Genomic DNA, 23,798 nt, shown 5'->3' with positions numbered 1-23,798 from the left:
TCCTCAGGAATTTTTTTTATTAATCACTATTTACTGCACTGACATTACACATTGGTACGTAATGTTTCGGAACATGCTGTCATAAATGCGTTCTCAATAATGCAATTTTGGATGCAATGAATCGAATGACGCCATTGCTTGGAAGTAATATGATACGAATGGAAATTTGCCGGATATCCCACGATGCAACATACAGTCTTGCGATCTACTGCTGTAATAATAAATATCTTCATAATTGAAATGTTGAGTTGCAAACATATGCTCACTTGAAGGAGTACGATTAGAAGCGAACTACCGATATATGGCAAAGAAAGTTTATTTTTCAAGCGCCATCAAACAATACTATATACTGAGATTCTAATTATAAAATAAATCTAAAACAGATAATGCAAAATATGAAAAGCTTATCGGTTAAGGAAAGTATGGACAACAACTAAAATTGTGTATGTCCTGCATTTATCCATGCTATTTTATCACATTTTTCTATCCGGGTGTGAGTTTTACTCTTATCTGAATGTTAGATCCTTGCGCTCGAGAAAAAAAGTCACAAAATCCTATTATAGAATTATTTTGCAAATGGTATTGTTCGCATCCGACAAGAAACAGTAAAGATACCAACCACTATTAATCTATTCGTATTACTTTGCTACGCCTGGAGTAGCTTTTTCTGATCGTACTGTTCGACCCAAGTATCTACTACAAGCCAACTTAGTCAGACTAAAACATGGAGTTGATTTTCCTACGTGAAATAAGAAATCACTACGTTTCCACGTAGATAAATTAACGAGTTAGATATAAAAGATTCAAACAATCTAAACAGATAAATTTGAAATAGAGATTGGTTGAATTTCCAAAATTGGTTAACAAAGTAACAAACCTCAAACTGTTACAGTTGAATTTCCAGCATTTATTTTATATGTATATCTGGAATTTTCATGGTATGTATTTGGTATATATATGTATTAAACTGACACAAAATATGTTGCAAAAACAAAAAGTCCACTACAAGGAAAGAGGTGGAAATGAATGCGAATATGCTCGAAGTGAAAAAGATCTCAAGATGTGGATGTTCATTAGATATTTAACAAGAGAGCTACGCCCAAATATATGGACACGTCTGTTCGCAGTACAGTACGGTTTACCGTACCGTCAGATCACAGTCTACAAATATATTCACACCAAGCAATGCAGTACAGTAGGACACAAAATGGCGTCCGATGTCCGCAGAACGTTTAATGATGTCATAGCAAACAAAAACAAATCTCACAGAGCTATTTAACAGAAATATTTAAAATGAATAAAAGTAATAGCCTTCTGGGGGAAAATTTTATCTTCAACCACTGAAAATTTCAAAGCAATTGGTCCAGTATTCGAAGAGAAAAGCGGTTTTTTAATATTTCCACTAGGTGTGTTATTCTGTGTCAAACAACAAGAACAACATAATATTGAAACGATCGTTATGTCCACTACGTGTCCAATAATGCAAACGAGTGGTATATAGGGCCTCATACTTAACGCTGAATTATACAGAAATAACCAGGCTTGTCCAATGGGATGGGTCAGCATACATTTGTATTTCCCATGGGACACGAATGATTTTCGGGGAAATGATGGTAAAACATTTCGTTATGGAACTCGTGTCCATATATTTGAGCCTAGCTCTCTTGTTAGTTATAAAGAGCAAAATATATTCAAAAATATTCAGCACACGTATAATATTTATGAATATAAAGTTAAATAAAAAGTCCGTAAATTTTGTTGTTATGCATGTCTATTCGTACATGTAGTCCTATTTTAGTAGACGCTAAGCCTGGGATGGGAATGCGATGGGGTGGGACAGGCAGAATTGCCATGGGATGGGAATAGGACAGAAAAATATGTCTCATGGACAAGCCTGGAAATAACTAATATTTCAGGAAATATTTTCATAAAAATAAATAACAAGAAAGATTGTTTGTGATCCAAGAGTCCTGATGCGCAATATAACACAAACGTATAAAAACAAATTCACCAATGTGATCTCCGTTATTTACGTGATACCATTGCTTTTTTGTCAAAAATATGACTGTATATAGAAGTCAGGTCAAATTAAGTTAGTTAGAGAAATGTATTTGTGTAACCACAGCTGATCGTTATGCAAAACTCGTTAGAAGTTTTCTCAAAAAAATGTAGTAACCGAGTAGAGTGAAAGGGGTTTGATCCGGCAAAATCATTCATAAAAATGTACCAGTAATACCTATTCTATGCGCATTCGTATCCGTACTTCTATTTGGAGGAAGCTTGCTAGTATGGTAAATATATCCGGTACAATTACGGATAAATGATTAAAATTCAAACGTAACTCTATAAAGTATAAACAGTTTGAACATTTCCCAATACAACACAATTAATGCTGGTGATTGGCTTACTTAATATTGACTTATTGAGTGGTGTCTGTGATAAAATATGGTTTCGAAACTCATCAGCTACAAACTCAACAGCAAGCGATAACTGAACTACCTTATATATCACAATATGCCGCATTACCTAATTGTTAATTAGATGGTTGTTGTTGAATTTCACGCCGCACAGTCAAGAAGTAATCTCTGCATTCCTAGCCCTAACCTAAAACCTAAATTAATAATTACTAATTTTCATATTTTGAGGGTTGGCTGTTTTTTATGGGGGTGAGGCCTTGTAAAAAATATCCCTAATATAATACTTTGATTCTTTTCAATTGTTCGTATTACTTATCCAAACTGAACTGAGCTTCGGCATCCCTAATTCCACCCAACTTTTGTGGTGATCTAATGATATTTAATTAATATAAAATCTCACTAAATTTAGTATGATTTTAATGCAATATGAGGTAAGATAACTATCTTTCTCTAATTCTAAAATGATGAATCGCCATATAATAAGGACTTTTCCGTAACATGCTCACAAACAAGCATCTGCCACGAATAACTATCTAAACATAAATATGATGGACTGTTGAAATTTGTACCTATATCTTGAATAATTTTAAAGTTATTCATGGAGAATGGGTAATCCTCTCTATTTACACCGCCTGTTCATCACTATCGATTTTTTATCCAAACGAAAGCCTGTAAGACAAAATTATATTCGTGTAGGATTAATAATTACCTGGTTGCTTTGTTGTCATTGAAAAATCGATTTTCTTATTTACGAAGAACATGATAAGATATCGTCCCGTTAAACAGTATAATACAAGCATTTTGAATTTCTATTATTGGCTTGCTGAATAATGTGTCTGTGAATGAATATTTTGGAAGACTGCCGTTAGCAACTTTGTAGCGCAAGATGGTATACGTAACAAGAGCTCTTCACCAAACCGCCGGGCGGTTGCCTCCACCGTCAGCCACTTTCATTTAAATAGTTATCTTCTCGCATATACGACCCGAACTTGTCATAAAATACAAGTACAGTTCTTGAAAGTAATGTTTTTATACATGGAGCTCAATATTTTTGGAGGAAGATTACCTTAGACCGTGTTGGACTTCGTTAAAGAAGTAGATTCTAGTTGTTTTTGATTTGAACTCAAGGTAAGCTTGGTAATGAAGGATGAAATTCATTGGCCATATACCCCAAAGGCCGACAATACATTATGTGAGCGTTTCTGCCTGTGAGGCGTCATCGCTTGCGTTGTATATAAGAATGATATTTACAATTTGATCATGGTTGCTGTACGATATTTTTCTTAATAAAAGTAAACACACTTTACAGCGTTTTTACAACGAGAACGAAACGAACGAACAACGAAACAGCATAGGAGATGTTCTCAAACTAACGTGTATTTTTCATGATATTTTGTTAACGTGAACTATCCAAGCATCTCGCTCATCGCTCAACCATAACAGGTATAATAGGGTCGATCATTGGTATTATTATTGACTTACAATGCGATTCATTCATCACTGGTTAACCTAGACTAGAATTTATTGAAACTTGGTTAGTAGGCAGGCTGTCGCGTATTGAGATAAAAGATACAACGACAATAGAATTGCTGAAGAATAATAAAATCTGGTATTCGTGTACAAAATACATAGGATGATTTATATACGCGGTCTAATATGAATTGAATCATATGAAAATGTAGAGCTGAGGAGACGAACCAAAAATGCAATTTTTTAATAGTCAATCATCCTTTTTTGACCAGAGGAATTGTTCTCGTTCCATCCAGTTGTGCGCAGTGTGGTGGATTTCCAACTGTTGCTGCGCTTAAACACGGTGAGGAAAACCGAATCATAAATTCATCCCCATTGCTAACTCTAGTGCGCTACCAATTTTCTGTTCAAGACGAAGCTTAACGATCATTAGTCCGAAGTATGAGCTAAATGTGAAAATAATTTGGCCTCTAGGGAAGATGTCGATGGGCATATGCAATGTATTGCAAACATACTGGTCGTTGTAAATTGAAGTGTTGCGTTAATGAGATTTTTGTTTTAAAATGCGAGTTTTTTGTTCCAGTTGCAAGTGTATCTGTAATGTAAGTCTAACAAATTTCTGTTAAGTATGATTGTATTTAAAAAAACTGGCGGTAGCTTTCATGCGCTTACAACATTTAACTGAATACGCCTCATTTTTGTAACCCTTTTTAACGTCAATTTCATTCTGATATTTCGCTAGTTACAGGAATAAGATTATATTTTACGCGACTGGTGTTGATAAGTTTGGTAAAATCTTTGGAAAATACTTTAGTTTTACTTATTATTTTGTAACATGCTACGAAGATCCTAATTTAATTTGTGTTGATTTCTCATTTAGGACATCGAAATTTTATTTCATATCATTTTATAAAAAGTCAGTCTGCCATTAGTGGGCAAAAAGAAAGGGATAGATAATCTTTACAGATTGCGTGCATATATAAGTCTTATGAATATATAATTTAAAAGTTTTACTGTAAACGTAATCTTTGTATCTGATAAAATATGAGATAACCAATTCAGTCTCAATTTCCTACGACTGAAAAAGGTTGCAGTTTCCTCTCATATTTCCATCCATATTTATGATTTCAAATCCCTCACTGAATTGCGAAAAACTAGTATGGTATCGTGAGGTTTTTGGCTTAGATATAGTAGTTAATGTCTATTATTATATACACGACTAGACAGGCTGAATGCCAGTTGTAAAAAGTATTTAAATTTTTAGTTAATAAAGCGTTGATCACCACTTATGAAAAACAGATAACGGATACTTCTAAAGATATAAATACTCCTAAAATTAAGTTGTTCTAGTTTGTAAATCTGTACTTCAGGAATTAATTAAATACATTTTCGTTTATATGTCATAAATATTTTTAGATTTAGACCCCCGAACAGGAGGACCACGCTCAGAAGTCTTATAATTCTCGGTCTACTTACAAATAATACAAAACTAACTTAGAAACTGAAGACTGAGGCAGCTTATGGCAGTGATTATTATTATAGCCTGAAATAATATCCTCTTCCTGTTTTTAGTATGATCTTGATTCTTAATCCTTTTTTTCTCGAGTATATAAGTTTTCATTTTGCATGAGTATAGCATAATGTGTGTAACTGACAGATAGTAGGCTACATTTTAATTAGTTCAACAGCAGCGTTCATTAAAAAAGAACATGGATTTCTTTGGTGAGTATTGTAATTAAAACGCTTTTAGACTTAATAACATATATAAGTAGAATAGTGTGAAGTAAAAAACCTAAAAAGAACCAAAATAAATACTGCCTTTGTCAGTTAATAGCTTTATTGATAATGTCGGTCTGTCATCTTGGTTTTATTTTGTTTCAACTACATTTGAAGAAGAATTTAGTAATTGAAGAATGAGTTTGATAGCAATGCTTTTGAAGAAATCTTTTAGCTTTTATAATTGGAGTTGTATTTGAATTAGTTATGAAACCTTGGCTGTTATTAACTTAGTTCGGCTGTATTTTTGTAACTTACTCGAACAAAGTTCGCCATATTTGCTATGAGAGAAAGAGCTGTCGAAACTAGTTTTGATTGACAGTAATTTCGGTTATTTTTTACTTTAAACTGTAATGCTTTAATATATGGACGCAAAAGTTGAAAGTCAACCTAGTGTTCCCATGAATCAAAACAAATCATCAAAAAGGATGAAAAGTTAAGTCACGTGAGACTGGAATAAGTATTAAAATAAAATTTATTGAAAATTTGATATTTATCCAGTAGTTACTCAGACAAGTGATAACAAAACTGCAACAATAAGTTCCACCTCATGTCTGATGAAAAGTTTGTTAAATAAAAAAGTTGTTTAACGCTGTTGTTTTGTATAAATCCAAACTGTTTAGCATACCGCCTCTTGGTGGCGATCATGAACCAATATTTGATGTGAGCATCTGTTTGGAATTCTTCGACCCAGACAATTTTTCATGAGACAACTGATTTCTTTTTTTACGGCATAAAGTCAAATATTAACTACGGTTCCGTAATTCATGCCTATAGTGATAAACAAGGATAACAAGAAAATCAAGCTTCCCGATGATGCATTGGCCGATTGTCTGCAAACTGAAAATCTTTCGGACAGAATCTATAGACTTTATAAAATCTGCCCGGCTGAGAACAAAGGTTGGAACATGGAGTTGGTCAAAAGTATGTTGAATATTCATTACCAGTATTCACATAGATTATTCCTATGGAAGAGAATTGTATGTAATTTATTTCAAAATATAACGTTCAGATTTCAGTAAATATCCATGACATTCAATAAAATAACATCGAGAGGATTTTATATAAATTTTAAATTGATTTTCCTGATATTCCAAATCTACTTTTGATTCAAACTTCAATTTTTCCACTTTATTGTTATATTAACCATTAGTTGCTTTCAATTTTTACTCAAATCTTGTCTCGACAGTGCGATAGCAATTTCTCATCTAGGGCTAGGCTATCTGCAAAAAAACGCTTGGCAATAATTTGAGAATTTGCTTGTCCAGAGAGAGTGACCCTGCTCAGACAAGACTGTGTAATTGTGAAAGAAATTTTAATGCATAAAACTGATTCAATTTACTAAATTAAGTTTATCATCATCGATATTTTTCAATTTAATTTTTTTTTTTTTGTGGATAGAAAACAATTCGTTCTATCAGAATGATTTTAGAATCTAGATAAATAACAAAGTTCAAATAATATTCATCAACATGCTTCTGTGCAAAAATAGTTTCTCGTTTATCGTCGAAAAAAATATAAATACTAAAAAATTTAAGCAGGATTTCATAAACATTCTGACATGATTCTTGAAAACCATTGAGTGCGTGAAAATGTAGTTACAAAAATTTACATTAATTACACGGAATTGTCTAATGCCATTTAGGTATCACTGATCCGGGTTGGACGCTTCCAGACGAATACACACAAGATCGTGCTTTGTATGCAATAAAATTTAGATCCGGCGAAAAGAAAGAGGAAGAAGTCACTTCAGCTAAAGTAATGGATGCCGTGGTAAACGGTACAGATGATGTAACATTTGTCGTATCTCTTCTCTAAAATGACTTTGTTAAATTGTATTTTTTTTTTGTGAAATACTGCTAGAAAAATCTGTTTTATATAACTTAAAATAGATGGCATTCCTTATAATTTTACATTGCGCTTTAAGCTAAATTACATTTGTTTTTAACAAGAATGGTTTAATGGTTGTGGTATATTTTACGACTGTTATTAAGAGATAAAATGATTGTAAGATTGTCATATGAAAATCAAATACACAGAATGTATAGATATTAAGCAAACTGAGGCAATTTTAAGATTTAAACAAAAAAAATAATGCAATGTTAGGTTGATTATTGCTCGAACGTGACTTCAAACTTTATTATGAAATATTTAAAACCTCAAACGGTAACGAGACTGTAGTGTTACACAAGGAGCCATTTTATGTCCATCAAACCTTTTCTTTTTAATCTTTCAAAGTTATCCTTCTGAATCGAAGTTGAAAGTTTGCAAATTTCCGAGTTCGATTGCAACTCTTTACAAAACAACGAAAAATATTTTATTTGTATGATATCAATTCATTGCTAAAGTTTTAAAATGTATCATTCATTTTGCTTTTTCATCTGCTTGGAACGACTTTTAAGTTTAGTTATTCTCACCACAGACTAAAAGTCTGTCGTAAACATGTAACTCCGTTTGCTAAGTTTGGATCTTTAAATTATGCCAGTACTTCGAAAGGAGACCATTATTTGTCAATTTATTTTTTCTTTTCGCAACATAATTAATGGTCTCATGTTAAATATTGCAAATGAATTCACGTTATAATCCAATCATGACATTGCTTTTGAACGGGCTTCGTTCTTGTCTATTAGGAGAGGCCTTGTATGTATAATGATATAGGGTGCATGAGCTCGAATAAAAGAAAATTTTATAAAAGTATTTAAAAATAAAGTAAATCAGAAATCTTGTATGAGGTTAAAGAATATATGTATTACTTAAGATCTACATAACATGTAACGAGGAACTAATGTATTTTACACTTTCTTTACTTCTTCGTTGCTATTCTCTTTCGTCTTGGGCATTCGATCGAATGCTTCCATGACACATTGGTTTCTGAATTATTCATTGACTCCAGTAGTCAATTTTTAATATATCCACGATCAAGTATGAACACACGGTTTTCATTAAGAGTGTTCTTGGTAAATATAGACATGGCACAAGTCTGGGAATAATCTTAATGATTGTGCAAGTAGGAGAGGATTGAATCATCGGCACTGTATTTCCGGAATAATAAAAGTAGCAAAGTGGGCAGAAGATCGTTTATACAAACGTTTATAACATAAATATTGAAGGATTACGATTGGCCAACTGGAAATGAAATACACCAACCGAGAACTTTGAGCAGTGTAGAGTATGAGTATAGAACCACCTCCTCTGAAGTGACAAAAAAATCTTAGATCAAGCTATTGCCTGATCCGGTATTCTGGTTCTCATTCTTCTTAAAAGAAATATAAATCGAAACTTAGGCGATTTGTTATTTTGCATTCAAGTAAAGTTTATCATGTCTAACCCTTACGAAGCTACAAAAGGTCTGGAACAGGCGTCTCAGAAGCATGAAAAAGAAATTGTCATCGAACTTGGATCAGATCGAATACTGCATTATATTGGAGTTTATGTAGTTATACTACTGGCCATACTTTCAAAGCTTTCGGAAGTCGTAGGTATATTCCTGTGGATAAGTTCGATTTATTTAAAATTTTGATGATTAAAATGATAAAAGTAAGAAATAATTAAAAAAAAAACTCAAAAATGTGTATTATAGATCAACGGTACAAGAAAACCTAAACTCACAACGAATAGTTTGTATAATAATATGAAATTCATATTTTTGTTTCGTTTTATTATGAATTGTTATTATTTTGAGATATTTCATTACGCATACATTGATACTTGCGTGGTATTATGGCGTAAAATATCGATAAAGCTGATCTAGAGAACTTGAAATTCTACACGGGCTAACTGCCACTGAAAAAGTTCATTATCTTGCAGGCGATAAACTTTCGTGTTACCCAGCGTCAAACATAACAGTTGATGTCAGTTTCATTGCTTATGCGAAGAGTTTCTGTTGGGAGTCATTCGCTGTTTCTTCGACTAATGAAATGAATACTCCAAGCATTGTAACCAGTTGTAATTTACAACATAACGATCTTAATGAGAAAAATTTGCTCCAAAATCCGTCATTTTTTAAATCATTCTTGCAATGGATGCCCTATGGAATGTTATTTGAGGTAAAATGTTCAAAACGTTTGTCAAAAATGATTTAGAACATGTACTATGGAAATATATTACATACCAGACATGGGCAAAGCACTGCCCGCGGACCAAATTCGACCAGTTGGGTTATTCAATCTGGCCCGCCTTATGCTGCCACAACCAAACTGAAACCAAATTTTGACAGCTCAAAGAATTTTACTTTTGTAACACTGTAAATATTGTTCAAAAATGTAACTCTTTACGTCACACTATATTGGCCCGACAGTCTAAGTGGGCAAAATTTTTGGCCCCTGGTTCAAATACCTTGCCCACCTCTGTTATATACTCTAATCTAAGCACACTTCTTTATCAGTTTGAGAAGGCACCCGCTTCGACCGAATTATTGAGCTGTTGTTATCATAAGCTGTTAGAAGGAATCAAAGTTATTCGGATTTAAATACTTGTTCGTTGATTTTAAATGTTGTTTAATTAGACTTGCAGTTTTATTAACATTAAGAAAGTAACCTCGCAATACAATCAAGCACTTCTATTTACCAAAGAATGTAATCATTTTATTCTATTTACAGGCTTTTCTATTTGCTCTTCCATCTGTGTGGTGGCATTTTCGAGTTGGTGCAAGATTAATGGGTCATTTAAAGTTTATGAAACTTTTGCTTGATGACATTTATAATGCAGTGAAACCGAAAGAAAAAGGAGTGTATCAAGGGTATTTGTATTAACCTCTATAATATTTTTTTGATGATCTATCTGTACCAATAGAGGGCTTGAACATTGTCGCTAATATTCGTCACGAAACGAAAACGTAAATTAGGACGGAGTATTGCTGAGATTCTAAAAAATTCAGAGAAAAACAAATTATCTGGGAACTCCTGAAGTATGCGCACCAAGATGTCGCATAACCTGAACCCTAACCGGGTACACAACCTGAGTTCAGGTTGTGCGCCATCTTATTATTATGTGATGCACATAAGTATTTCCTCATAAAATGTGTTATTTCCTTGTTACAATTATTTCAGAAATTCCGCATATGACTCTGAAAGTTATTTTCTTGATGGTTGGGTGAAGTATAGACCTGAATACAAACGTGACGAGCTAAAAAGTTCTGTTGAACCTGTTAAAAGTGCAACCAGCGTTCAAGAAAGTCACAATATACCTCACACGAAGGTTGAGAACGACAACGATGAAAAGCCCGCCGACGGTGACACGCCTGTCGACGCCGACGCACAAACTGACAAACGAGATAAAAATGATGTTTCGAACAAATCAAACAACAATTGTGTTATTCCTATAAACTCGGATAACGAGGTAAGTATTTGTGAATATTTAACGCTGTTATAGGAAAAGATTCGTTTATTCGTATTGATTGGAGAGAGTGCACCGCCAGAAAGAAACTTTATTAGCTTTAAATTTGCTAAGCTCCTTGGATACAGGCAGATTTAACCCGATCGATCTCATGCCAAAATTCACCTACCAGCAAAATAACATATAGGCTACAACAGGTGACATAACATAATTAGGGCACGGAGACGAATGTAAGTAAATTATGTTTCTGTGAGTTATGCTCGTAAATGTATCTGTATACAACACGAGACAGAGTTTGATTTGGTTGACTTCGTGTGTTTGGAAGTAAAATTTTCATCATTTCCCCATTACAGTCATTTTATCTTTACTTACGTTTTTGTTATATATAGGTGAAACAGCAACAAGGTATCATGAGGAAATTAATCTTAGGCGAAATGCTGGACCGGCACTTGTTCTCAATGCTATGCTTTGAAAATTTCTCTTCACTCGAACAACATCCCTACATTTTATCCGTGTATAAAGTCACAATGACAACTCGAGAAGATTCTAGTAAAGGGCTTACTGGCAAATCGAAAACGAAATGCATCTTACGCCTCGTGTGTAACAACAGAAATTTCAACGGAATATTTCTTGTTCGTTCTTATTTGATGAAACATGCTTTTGGATTTTTGGTTTCGGTTATGTCCCTAGCTGTTTCGTCCTGGCTACTTGTCGTGCTCGGATCGGATGGCTGGACTTCCGGAAGTTTTCGGTTAGTGCATGTCAGATTTCAAATGTATTTGCATTAATCTTACAAAGATTCTATCATTAGAAGATAGTTTCTTATGTCATGCTTGTTCACAACAAAGTCTACAATATCAATTTTCTGTATTAGGCCAGGATATGAATAATATTTCAGGATGTAACTGATGAAATTCACTTACTCCATAGCTGTTTTTCTGGTGGTATTTACCAGTAATTAAATATGAATAGAACCACTAGATAGATAACTCTTACTTTTAAAACCGCTCCGATTTCTGTAGCACCCGATTTATCTTACTCAAAATGTAGATGATTTGTTTTATTTAAGCGCAAATACTTTTTATAGCTTTCCACTTGTTCGCAGATCTTTTTCTGTCAGCTGGGATACCAGTCTTACAGCGTTGGTACCAATGTGTAAGTTTCGTGTCCAAGTTTTGAGCATTTCTCCCTTGTTTCAGATGCGATGTCATCTACCACGAAGAGAAGTGTATGGTTTGTACTATAAATAGGAAGACAGATTTGATTGCCTATCTTACAGCAAATATCGTTGTAAATGTCTTTTATCTCATTATTTCATTTTCCCATTGGATTTTCATTCGGAGAAGTAAAGATCGAGCATCAAGTTATTACTTTGAAGAAATGTGCGACACAGGAAGTGTGGCATTGAATAAGGCAAAGTGAAATAGTCAACTACACTGTCAGTGTCTGTTTTATTAATAGCATGCGTGTTTTATAGCTTACCGTATATGAATTATGCTTTGTGCTGGTTTTGCAAGGTACCAACGACTGAAATTGTGGCCTGATGAACGAATAAGCATGGACACTATTAATCATTAATTGCATTATTTACGAGGATTACAGCAATTGTGATTGTTGCAAATAGGAACCTGCGTTTAATAAATCATTTGAAAAAGCTTCACGCCCAACGTAGTAAACTATTTGTGCCAAAGACACAAAAACAGAAACAACTAGGCCACTTTAAATATATATTTATATTCGTATTTGCAAAGCTTCGGTACCAAATTTGGTGCATATCACGTAACCACTCAACGTCGAGTAGATCAATGACCAAATTGATTTCGTAGTTCATGAACCGTTGCATATGTACCATGTCTTGCCGTAGCGGATTGTGAAATTTACTTCATGAAATGGAATTTTGTAAGAAACGTATTTTAATTTAAGACAAAATTCATTTAGATAATTGTTCAATCAATAATATAAATTTTCCTATAATGGAAAATAATTTTCAGTCATTGTTCTGACAATTGATTTCGTACAATATTTATCATTTATATCAGAGGTGGCCAACCAGTCAGGGACCTAGAGCCGCATTTCGTACTTTGATACCGCGAAGAGCCACATTATCAACAAGAACAGACATGAACATCAGATATATATACCTTTATTCAGCTGCGCCGGAATGCTGTTTTAAATATCACTAACCGAAATGATTATGGCAGAAATTTAAAAGCCATTTATTAATATTATGCATGCTACTTAGTGGGACCTATTATAACGTAATAATGGAATTTCAATTGGTCTTCCTCATAAAGATCGATCATCTTCAACTCAGTTGCAGCCTCATCTGAGACTAGAGGGAAACTATTTGAAATAATTTAATTGTGACGTAATAATGGAAGTTGCATGGTAAAGGGAATGAAGGCGTATCTTCGACGTAAAAGAAAACTGCACGATGAATTATAATGTTTAATCGTAAATGATAAATCGTAGTTTGCAATTAATTTTTTCCGTAAAATAACCAAAGGCGAAAAGAGCCACATAAAAGCGGTTCAAGAGCCACATGCGGCTCGCGAGTCGCGGATTGGCCACTCCTGGTTTATATTAATCGTTTTTTAATCACAATAAAGCGTTTCACACAAATGAAATTGCTTATCAATATAATAATAAGTTATGTAAAAGCTGTGTTCATTATTTATCCTGGGGAACCTTGTGAGCAGCAACGAGAGCAACTGAACTGAGCGTCCGTATATCTTCAAAGAATTGGCTCATTTTCAACTTAGAACCTGAGCGTATGTAATACAGTTGACAACAGGAGAGGACGAAGTAAATTGTCACGACAATGCAATTCGCAAAGAAAGCTGCATGAACGTTGATTAATCCAGATAAGGTACAACTGAAACATTCGGCATGGTATGGTAGCTCGCATCTATAAAGAAAATGGTTATTTATGATTAAACTCACAAGCACTAAAACACGGGGTGGTATTGAAATGGAAGATAGTCCGTTTATTGAGCACGAAATGAACCTTATGGATTATTGTGTTGATTATTTGTTTTGTTTGTAATATTATTGGTATTTTTCTGGACCAATTGCTTAGAACTTTTAGTGATAAAAGATTGTTGTTTTCGCTGAAACGCTATTATTATTTAGTTATTTCAGAGATTTCTGTGAGTTCTTTGGGATTCGTTTTCCATTTTGCGCGATGACGTCATTGAAATAAAAAAAATTGCACACTAAGTGGCGATTCCGAGACAGTATTTAAGCGATATGAAAGTTACCGGCACTGTAGGTCCAAATAATTTAAAACTACAGCCTTACCAGGCATCAGCGACCCGCAATTGCTATATCATATTGTACAAAAGTTATTTACAGTGGTATAGCGTTTCAATTACTAATTAATTGTAACAGCTGAAATATACAGAAGGTATATACAGGCCAGGTTTAATACAAATAACTCCGAGTTCACCAAGTAAACAATTTTTTGTTCCAAGCAAAATAATAGCTATGTGACTGTGTCAGTTATCATTGTAAAGGGTATGTGCTTGCATCACATTAGCCATATTGAAATCGAACAAAACTAAGTTAAGTTATTTATTAAAAGCCTACAAAAGTGAATATATAAAACTGTAATACTTACAGAAATGTAGTTTTTTGAAGAGTAGGCAATATCACGTAGACGAACGAAAAACACAATGATATGAATATTGATAAAGCAATAGTGATGCTCATAATGCACTTTAATAGGTAAATCTTGATAATGCTGCGACTTCTGAAATTGTTTTCGTGACAAAATTGACGCATGACGCCATCTTTTAACGGCAGTATTCGTAATTTATCTTCTTCGTATTCTGGAACAGTCAGTAACTGATGAACTGATTTTAGGTAAGGTTGATGTTGTAAGGAGGCAAAATTTTCAAAGCAAAGCATTGAAAATATGTGACGATCTTCCATTCCATTGAAAAGTTTTTCTTCAAATGGGGATGAAGAAAGATCATCATCTGAAATTTAAAATATTTATATAAAGATTTTGAATAATATGAAATAATAGTTGATAAATCATTTAAACGAAATTAGACATTGGAGTTCATTTTGGTAATTATCAAAGTGAACAGAAAAATTTAAATTTTAAGCTTCTCATGAAAATAAGAGGTTTTTATGTGAATATTGAAGTTTATCAAAACTATCACTGGAATTACAGGCACTCATAATATTTACATATGTGCGAATACATTTATCACCCTTAACAGACTTGAAATATCAGTTTTTGGGCTATAGTTATATAAACAAATTTGTGTTTAAATAGGCTTCAAAAATAAAGCATAAGTGGAGTTGCGATTACGCCTCTGATTCCTAGATTGGTTGTAATTTAAATTCTTATCAAACTGCACGAAACATTTTGTACGTTCAAGATAATCCAACTAAAAACTTACCAGTTTTTTCGATATCCTTACATCTGTGAAAATCTGGTTTTGTAATATGCTCTATAACTGTTTTTATACTTCTTTTCTCCGCATCAAATACATTTTCTCCCTCTTCATTGGAAGTTCCAACAACATTGGACACGTCTGTACGATTTTGTGAGCCTGAGCTATTTTGGGTAGAAGATTTACCCATATTTTCATCTTTTTGTGTTACCGATGGCTTTTCACTAACAATGGCCTTTTTGATGCTATCAGAATTTGAATTCTCTTGAGTAAGAAGTGGTTTATTTTCGTCATTATCAAAATTCCCGTTTTCTTCTGATGAACTATTAGAAGGTTTACGAGTTTTGCCTATTTTGGCCGTTTTTGTCTGTGACGAAACAGACTTTTCTTTATCCTCGGCGTTTCGTTGGGTGAGAGATTCTTGCGAAGTAGACGAATTCATTGCGGTGGTAGTCTCTTTTGCTGAAACAGAACTTTCCGTTTTTTCAGTTTTCGAATCATCTTTTGGGCGATTTTTGATGTGATCATCCTTTGACTTTTCACCATCTCTTTGTCCATTCTTTGCATGTAAAGTTGGAACTGATTCTATTTGTGCCGTAACATTTTTAGAGTCTGCTTTGGGAGTTGTCGTTGGCTGAGAGCTAGATGATACTCTACTCACCGAGGCATTTATATCATTATTTGAGTGTTGTTCATCGTTGCTGCTGCTATCGTTTTCAGATGATAGTATGGATACTTTGGAACCGTCTTTTTGGTATGTCACACCTGCTGACGGTTGGTCTTGAATACTTGGGCCTGGACTTGTGGATGAAGCTGTGATTGACTGTTTTGAAGTTGCCTTGCTTTGTTCTATTTTAACTTTACCCCAGCAATTGAGTAAATCTCCATCTTGGTCATATGGTTCACTGTAAAGAAAATAGTTGAAAATTGACGCAAAAATAGTCAGTGAAATGACTTTACTTCGAGGTTCTCTCCACCCTACTTTAATTTTTAGAAATAGGTTATGACGTGCACACGATTACTCTGGACACATTTTTGTATATTTTATCGGTAATTCTATTCACACGAGGGCAAATATTTTGTACAAATTCGAACAGCAGTGATAAATTAATAGCAATTCTGATTTTGTTCCAAAATTACGGCCAATCTAAATTTACGATAACATAAAATCTATCTTAAACTGTACCATCTATATATTCCCGCGGGAATTTGTTTGACGCTTTCGTATATATCTTCGAGTAGTTTTTGCATAAATTTTAAATGTCCCATCATTCTTGCTCCAACTTTAAAATGCCACCATGCCATTGGAAGAGCAAATAAAAACGCCTGTGTTGAAAATATGAGATAAATTATTGAGAAGAAAATGGTTAGCTAAAAAGAAATCAATGACTAATTGTTAACTATGCAAGTAATATTGCTCTGAACATTTCTGTTTTAAAATTGAAATATTTTATTTTGCTTACGACTGTTTGTTGATTCTTGAATCGAATTTCTCATTCTACATTGTAATATTGGTATTGATTAGCGTGCTCGGCGACCGAAAAAATGTAAACTTAAATGATCCTCTTATATATTTATCTATTCATTTATATATGGACAAGTAGGGTAGAGCTTTTCGGATTTTGTCTTGTCTATAGTCATGGATTTGAGTATATGCACGAACAAAGCAAGTAATCCTTACCTCCAGGAGCATTGCGTATGGCATCCATTGTATGAATCTTTTAACTCTTGTAGAGCAATCAAGATAATCTGAAGGATTGTATAAATGGCTCAAATTATTTTCGCCAAACGCCTTTTCACACGAAGATACATTTTGTCCATAAAATGGCATATTAACCGTGTGCAAGGTTTGCGATTCTTCCCAACAATATGTTGTAGCATGTTTGACATAGCTTGCAGATGCTGATTTTTCATTAATAGTGAAACATGAAAGATTATTACCTGAAAAATATTCAATAAAGACCAGCTTTTTAATTTGGAATGAGATTGACGGGAAAATAGAAAGTTCCTATACGACAAACAATAAACCAATTTTATTCGTTATATATTCCCCTTCAGAACATAATTGCATAAAATATCTATGCCCGTGAAAAATACAATGTTGCACCACCTGATTCTAAATGATTTAAATCAGAAATTAATGGAGACATAACAAAAAATAAGGTAAGCCGTATAAATTGAATACGTATTTTGACACATATTTCATGCACAAAGTGCTATCTATTGAAAAGTTGCTCAAATGTTTTACTATCGTTACTTATCGATCTTGAGATCGGTAAGTATGTTGATAGGTATTTGTCTGTTTGTTTGTTTGTTTGTCTGTTAGATACACGCGATATCTCACGAAAGCGAGGTTGAATCTGTCCAAATTTTGCATGTGCATTCATCATAGTTCGGAACAGAAGCCTATTGATTTTCGATGAATTGTGTCGTATAATTATGTAATATAATTATTAGCGAGTTATTAATTAATTAGTGATGGGACACACGGTGTCACTATGGAGTAAGAACGCTGTTTTGGGGGATCCCCTAACCTCCGATCGATAAGTCTTCGGTCTCCGACCGATATTCTCGTTTTATTAGTTGATCTGAGCTTACCACCCAGGGTGACTATTGACCATTTACTTATCAAAACTCAGATCTTAGGAATAGTGCAATAAAACGCAAACAGCATCAATCAAACACGCTCCATTCACGAAGTGCGCCGTAGTCAATAGTCAGTTATCAATTTTTTTGAAAAATACTAACATAGAACCCAAAATACTTGAGGTAAAGAGATTAAGTAAAATATATTACCTGTTATTTCTGTAATTTTGGTAACTACCGCTAGAAGTATTGGTAATGATACTCCAAGAAAATGTAGAATTCGGTCAGATGACAGCTCAATAACAAGCTCCTGCTCATGTTTCTGAGATGCTGTATCTAAACCTTGTAATGTTTCAGCTTGACTCATTCTATTGCTGTTATGTATATATCACTGTAAAAGTAAACGTTATTTTACTGATATTATTGCATCTTTCATTTTATTTTTTTTCAATAGAATTATAGAGAAGAGACTGATGTAATAAGATTTGATACTGGAAAAACTATGCTCGTAATTCTTTTCTTGTCTGAGATTAGCGTTGCGGCATTGTATATTACGAATACAGTGTATTTCACTGAAAATTAAACAAACTATTCTGAATTGTTATTTATTTCAAACATGATTTACTGCTAGAAAATGTAATCAAGAAATTATATTCATGACACGGGAGTTCGTATAAAATCATTGTTCTACACAGTCCAATTATATAGTCTAGTTAGCTCGCATAACACATAAACTATCGTTAACGTGCAAATCCCAAACGACAAGCTTAAAATTTTATGAACGCATTTTATTGATGATATCAATAAGAGTTCAACAGTTACATTTAAACTTCATTCTCACAATTATTAAAACTCACTGTTCACTGACATTAATTTCTTCCCTTTTATACTTTGTTATTTAATAAATCTAGAACCAAGTTTCGACAAACAAGCCCTATTGACTTTCTCACAGCCTTCTAACCTAAGTCAACACGCCAAGTTTCGGTCGTCTAAGTTATTGAACGCGGTAACGAATCGCTATAGGGTTTGATAGAATGTTATTCTATTCAAAAGCGACGTTAAAGAATCGCAGTGAAGCATGCATTCTCCACGTTTGTAATATTTTTCACTCGCAAGGATATTCACGTTTACAGCCGGGATCTACGAAATAAACGAGTAAGGTCGTACGAATTTACCTCAACTGTTTGCAAAAATGTTGACGCTTCCATGACCTAATATATATATTTTTAGACTTAAATGAAACATCGCCATTACTTTCCGAATTCGAGACGCTAACTACATCATTCATCTATTGCTGTATCTAGTCTGTACATTACTTGGGGGAAATAAACAACCCTTCTGGTTCAAATGACCGGTAACCAGTTAGTCAGGCATGAAAATACGATACATCGAGTAATATATAAATAAATTTGAATCGAATTTAGTAAGCCATACAAGATTTATCTACCGTTTGTCATTCCATACAACCAACCATTACTCATTCACAGAATACAAAACTTTCAACAATATTCTGACTCTCACCATACGAGCAGTAACAAAAGATTTCTCAGCGCTATCTTTTGCTCTTTTTCTGACGTATGCTTATATTGAAAACAGAATAGCTATTGTGCTCTTTTCTATATGCTTCATAGCACTATTTCCCACTACTATTTTATACGGCATCGGTTAAACACATGAATGTATATCTACATACTTTAACTTAACCTGTTCAAATTTGAAGAATGAAACACAGTTGATTACTCGTTTTTAATCAATTCTGGAAACTAGATTTGATCAATGAGATTTTACAACCGTCGACGTTTATTTTGTTCGGTCGACAAATTGGTCCTTCTTCTCATATGTCTAGTTATAATAGCCTTGAATTGTGCGACATTCAAGTTTGGCTTAATCATAGTTGTGGTATAGATGTTGTAACGTGTTCTTTTGAATACGTTCAGGTTAAATGTCACAATTTTGGCCCAATTCTATACATTAAAAAAATTCCTGAATTGCTTGTATGAAGCTGGCGCACAGATTCAATACCTAGCTTGAATTCTTCAGTGCGTAATTGGAATAATAAGATGTCAGAAAATACGATTTTGACAGCTTTAGCGGAAGTGTTTCAACAGCGGTATGAAAGTGAGGTAGTGACAGAACTTGTACCAGATCGCATTTTACAGTTCATCGGCGTTCGTTTGGTTCTTGTTCTAGCAATCGCTGCCAAGTTAAATGAACTAGTCGGTGAGTATTTTAAAGCTACATTTCAATACTATCGCCTATAACTGGTTATGACGATACCTTGCATATAATTTTGCAGTGGGAAGTATCAGCTGTCATCCGGTCAAAAACGAAACTGAATATTCCTCAGATTTCATCGAGTATTGTGAATCTTATTGTTGGGAATCACCAGTGATAAAAGATGTCGATGATAATACCATCCAGAACTTGTGCAATGTCGAATTTAACGAGGCAAACGGTGGAAAGCTCCTGCAACAACCAAAAAAAGCAATAAATGTGATGATATGGATGCCCTATGTAATGATTTTTCAGGTAGTCTATTCGGACACTATATGATTATTGTTGGGTCACCCCTCAAATAAAATGAACCATGTATATATGTGCTCCAATGGTTTGATAAAGTACAATGTTTCTATCACATACGTCAGTATAAATAAACATGATTTTGAATATGCAAATTGATTATGATATTGTTCAAAAACAGATCATTTGCTCTGACTGCTCAATATTAGCGTTTTGTGCAATAACAATGCCTTCTGTGCTCACATTTATTTTAGGCGTTTTTGCTATCTCTTCCTTCTGCGTGGTGGAACCTGCGAGTTCGGGTACCATTGATGGAGCATTTGAAATGTATGAAACTATTTATCAAACAAATTTATGAGAAAGTCAAAGATGTTCCTGCAGGAATATACGATGAGTGAGTTGCATAGTTTTGTAAAGCTACTCACAATTTCATTAAATACATTAAAACTCTTCGGATGATAGATCTCGAAGGTTAGCCTGGGACACTACTATTTTCACTTGAATGTAACATGGGTTGCTCAATTGTATGTGTATTGTATATATATATATATGTAGATATTAGATAACACTGGGCCTATTTTTTTTCTTTTATCGGTATATATCGCAAAATGTCATTTGTACCACTTGCAAATAGTTGTTACTAGATAAAAGAGAACTGCTCAAATAATTAGACACGAAATTGACACGCTTCTTTCGTGCTCTTTTGGTCGAACATTCGGTTCCATTACATTTGAACCCACGTACATTTGAACCCATGGCAATTGCACCTGTATGCCATTGCACCTATGGAATTTTTTTTGTTTTTCGGATAGTTGAACCCACACTAACCCTAACCCATGGGTTTTAGCACCCGCATGTAGATTGAACCCGTGGATATACACATGGGTTCAAATGTACGTGGGTTCAAATGTACGGTCACCCGAACATTCATAGTCGACCTCTCCATTTTGTGGCGCAATATTTCGAAAATTTTAAAGCAAGTGAACGCGATAGCCTTTGGGGAAAAAAACTTTAAACGATTGTAGAATTGAAGCAGTTTGTTCATCAGTAACAGCGAATGCCAAATTTTGGTTGCAACAACAAATACAATATTATGAAATGATTCCTGGCCCCTTCTGTGTTAAATAAACAATATTCAATCTATTTATTTAGCAAAGTATATACCGTAGATTATAATATATCTATAGGAGTAAATACTACGATGGTAGCTTACATGTTAGCGGTTGTAAACAACGTTCACCACATCTAAACGGCGAAGTAGTTAACAATGATACCCCGGGTATAAGGAATGAAGTCAATAAAGCCCTTGAGAAAGTCAGAGGACAAACGCTAGACATGGAAATTCACGTGGGTTATGGTTTAATTGATGTTGTTAAAAGTTAAAACACTATGTATAGTTGATATGAATTAATACACACTTAATATGAATCGTTCTTATTACAGTTTTGAATTTATTTTACGTTCGGTATGTAAAGAGCACACGTGTTTATATGAACACTTATTTTAATATAGCGGAACGACCATGATCTTGAAGATCCCAAAAATGAAACAACGAAATCAAGAAATACGGCACATGGAATTACACAGAGTGATAAATCCAAAATGCTTGACAGACACTTATTTTCAATGCTGTGTTACGAGAATTTTTCTTCTTTGGAATGTTACCCATACCTACTGTCTATATCCCAACTGACTTTTATAAAACACTTTGAAGACCAGGGAGGTGTGTATCCCATGGAAGATGCAATATTGCACCAGTGGTGTCACAAAGAAAATTTCAGCAGTCGATTTCTGGTTATCAGATACTACTTGAAACACGTATTTGCAATAATCATATCGCTAACGATAATTAGAGGAATAGCGTTTGTTTTTGAAATGTTGGGATCTGACATATGGGAATCAGAAAGCTTTCTGTAAGTCTCTTTCCTCTATTATTTTTTACTGCTCAACTTCTTTCTTTTCATTTTGTATTCAAGCTTGAGCTAAGCAAAGTCACTGAACAACCAAGATAAATGGTAACAAACGAAGTGTAGCAATCGACCTCCGGTTCATTATACACGCTGACTATGTGACCTAATTGTATGATCAGTAGATTCGGGTTGACATGGGATTTGAATCATTATGGACATCATCATTAATAGCCCGTTTTAAATCAAGGGCTATTGAGTCAGAAATTGTTTTGTCTCCCATTCGCATCGCCGTGAAACTACGGCAAGATGATGCATTTCGTCAGCTAGCTATATTGACGATAAGAATAAGTCGAGTTTTTACATCGGTATTTTTGCTGTAATACATTCAATACAATAGAAACAATTAGGACATTGATTTCAACAAAACAGGTAAAAAAAAACTTGATTTAAAACAATTGTTTCGATAAAGTCTTGTTAAAAAAATCCCTAATCATCCACATTATTTGAGAAAAATCTTGATGAAAGGGAATAGACGTGAAAAACGTATTGCAAATATGTATGTATATTTTTTATCGACAACTGTCTCGCCAACCACTATTTTGAAATAAATTTCAATATTTTCAGGTGCAATGTCTTATATTATGAAAACGAATACATTGTCTGCACCCTTCACAGAAAGACCGAAATGTTGGCGTTTCTTGTTATCAATTTCATGAATATTGTTATATATCTGATTATTTCTTCGAGCCACCTATATTCTACTTCAAAGAGTCGTCATCGACAAGCGTGCGTGTTTTTGGAACATATCCAAAATCTGGGAAGCATATCGATGATGGCAGCACTGCGTGAAATGCAAGACAAAAAGTAAAATAAGACAAGAATTTGATATAATGTTATAAACCAAAACCTCGTGTAATTATATCAATATTTGAACACTTTAAAATCGGATATGAATGGTCTGAAGAATCATATATTTGTCGGCTCAACGTTCTGTTTGAATTTCGACATTTCTTCAGTCGCTATCGTTTCTAATGTTGCTCGCATTCATGATAGATTATGGGATGTAATGGTTATCATATCAGTAATTTATATTCTCTAAACATTCATTTCTTGTTATTAATTGCGTAAATATTCAAGTTTATATTTGTGTGTTGAAATAACATGGCTTTACCCTCGCTAGGTAATAGTTTGTTCATATAATTTTAGCAAGTTATATATACAGGATTGATGACTGCAAATAAATATAATATATATACCTGAATTTCATGTACAAGATATGTTATTGTTGATTTACTTTTTATTCCTTTGGTTAGACCATAGTTTTCCGACCGGGGAGAAATTTTGAGGAATTTTCATGTTCCTGGGGAGGAAATATCATT

General features: G+C 33.8%; 3 protein-coding genes across 3 annotated transcripts; 2 read left to right on the top strand and 1 right to left on the bottom strand.

Annotated features, from left to right (window-relative positions):
- Positions 1-5,099: 5,099 nt before the first annotated feature.
- Positions 5,100-13,003, top strand: LOC120326526 (uncharacterized). Its single transcript, XM_039392848.2, has 8 exons — positions 5,100-5,609; positions 6,441-6,587; positions 7,309-9,142; positions 9,471-9,709; positions 10,262-10,401; positions 10,712-11,000; positions 11,387-11,748; positions 12,197-13,003. Exons 3-8 carry the CDS (start codon positions 8,983-8,985, stop codon positions 12,417-12,419), a joined length of 1,413 nt encoding a protein of 470 aa, XP_039248782.2. The 5' UTR covers positions 5,100-5,609; positions 6,441-6,587; positions 7,309-8,982; the 3' UTR covers positions 12,420-13,003.
- Positions 13,004-13,150: 147 nt separating this feature from the next.
- On the bottom strand, positions 13,151-18,376 carry LOC120326525 (uncharacterized). Its single transcript, XM_039392847.2, has 6 exons — positions 18,200-18,376; positions 17,085-17,344; positions 16,590-16,729; positions 15,410-16,308; positions 14,617-14,977; positions 13,151-13,905 (listed from the first exon to the last, which is right to left on the bottom strand). Exons 1-6 carry the CDS (start codon positions 18,354-18,356, stop codon positions 13,668-13,670), a joined length of 2,055 nt encoding a protein of 684 aa, XP_039248781.2. The 5' UTR covers positions 18,357-18,376; the 3' UTR covers positions 13,151-13,667.
- A 1,526-nt stretch (positions 18,377-19,902) lies between these two features.
- LOC120325950 (uncharacterized) lies at positions 19,903-23,798 on the top strand. The gene is made up of 6 exons (XM_039392139.2): positions 19,903-20,209; positions 20,286-20,518; positions 20,764-20,903; positions 21,697-21,856; positions 22,022-22,422; positions 23,044-23,798. The coding sequence occupies exons 1-6, from the start codon at positions 20,050-20,052 to the stop codon at positions 23,285-23,287; spliced, it is 1,338 nt and encodes a 445-aa protein (XP_039248073.2). The 5' UTR covers positions 19,903-20,049; the 3' UTR covers positions 23,288-23,798.

The sequence above is a fragment of the Styela clava genome, chromosome 4, assembly GCF_964204865.1.
Source record: "Styela clava chromosome 4, kaStyClav1.hap1.2, whole genome shotgun sequence".
Lineage (NCBI taxonomy): Eukaryota > Metazoa > Chordata > Ascidiacea > Stolidobranchia > Styelidae > Styela > Styela clava.
The sequence above is the reverse complement of the archived record's forward strand: the minus strand, read 5'-3'. Positions and strand labels throughout refer to the sequence as shown.